At 61.4% G+C, this 951-nt stretch overlaps 1 protein-coding gene across 1 annotated transcript in view; it reads right to left on the bottom strand.

Moving 5' to 3' along the window:
• HPD (4-hydroxyphenylpyruvate dioxygenase) overlaps positions 1-951 on the bottom strand; it is a 9,532-nt gene continuing 8,581 nt past the window's right edge. Inside the window, exons 14-15 of the mRNA XM_006768897.2 lie at positions 443-559; positions 1-342 (exon numbers count right to left, since the gene is read on the bottom strand). Coding sequence (XP_006768960.1) covers positions 232-342; positions 443-559 — 228 coding nt within the window. The 3' untranslated portion in view covers positions 1-231. The remainder of the gene's footprint in view (positions 343-442; positions 560-951) is intronic.

Here is a 951-nt window from a genome sequence, read left to right as displayed (position 1 = left end):
TTGGATCCCTGTCCGCTTTATTACCCTGGACGAGGGCGTGGTCAGGAGGTGGGCGGAACCTTGAGGGTCCCCAACGAGCTGGTGGGCGGGATCTGGAGGGAACGGCCAGTAGGAAGGGCTTGCTGTTCAGAGACGGTGGGGTGGGCGTGTTCCAGAGCTAGGGGGCGTGGCCCGCCGTGCGCTGGCAGGTGGGCGGGGCCTCGGCAGCTCAGGCGGGACTCGCGGGTCTGTCTACATGCCCCGGATCACTCCGTTGGGCTCCAGGTCTGTGAGGTTGCCCCGCATGTTCTGCTCCTCCTCGAACGCCTTGAACAGTGCATTGAAGTTGCCGGCTCCAAAACCCTGCAGCGGGAGAGAGGAGGTGAGTTGCGAGTCCAGAAAGCCAGCCAGGCTCAGCTGCATGCCCGCCCCCTCGGGCTCGCTGGGGACGGGCGCCACCTACCTGGTGGTTGTGGCGCTGAATGACCTCCAGGAAGAGGGTGGGCCGGTCCTGCATGGGCTTGGTGAAGATCTGTAAGAGGTAGCCGTTCTCGTCGTAGTCCACCAGGATTTTAAGCTCCTAGGTTGGAGACAGAGGGCAGGATGAGGGGGAGGCCCACCTGCCCGGCACATGGGGTCCTTAGAAAGTCCATAGGAAGGGGCTCCTGCACCCCCTAAGCCAAGAAAAGACCTGTGTCTCCAGCAGTTCCAGACAGCTCAGAATAGATCCTCTCAAAACAAATAAGTAAATAAAAATTAAAGAGATCCCCAATTGCATCATGGCCGGCCTGGACCACCCGAGTAGCCTCCACAGAGTTCTCCCTGCTTCTGCTTCTGCCTCTTCGCAATCCATCTTCCCGACATGCACTGACCACCAGGGGGCGGTGCAGAACATGGCCGGTGTCGGAGAAGCGCGGCTGCGGGTGTTGCTGGCTGGCTGGGCCCGGGTTGAGGGATGGTGGTGCCTGGCCA

Source organism: Myotis davidii, unplaced genomic scaffold (assembly GCF_000327345.1).
Source record: "Myotis davidii unplaced genomic scaffold, ASM32734v1 scaffold223, whole genome shotgun sequence".
In the NCBI taxonomy this organism is placed as follows: domain Eukaryota; kingdom Metazoa; phylum Chordata; class Mammalia; order Chiroptera; family Vespertilionidae; genus Myotis; species Myotis davidii.
The sequence above is the reverse complement of the archived record's forward strand: the minus strand, read 5'-3'. Positions and strand labels throughout refer to the sequence as shown.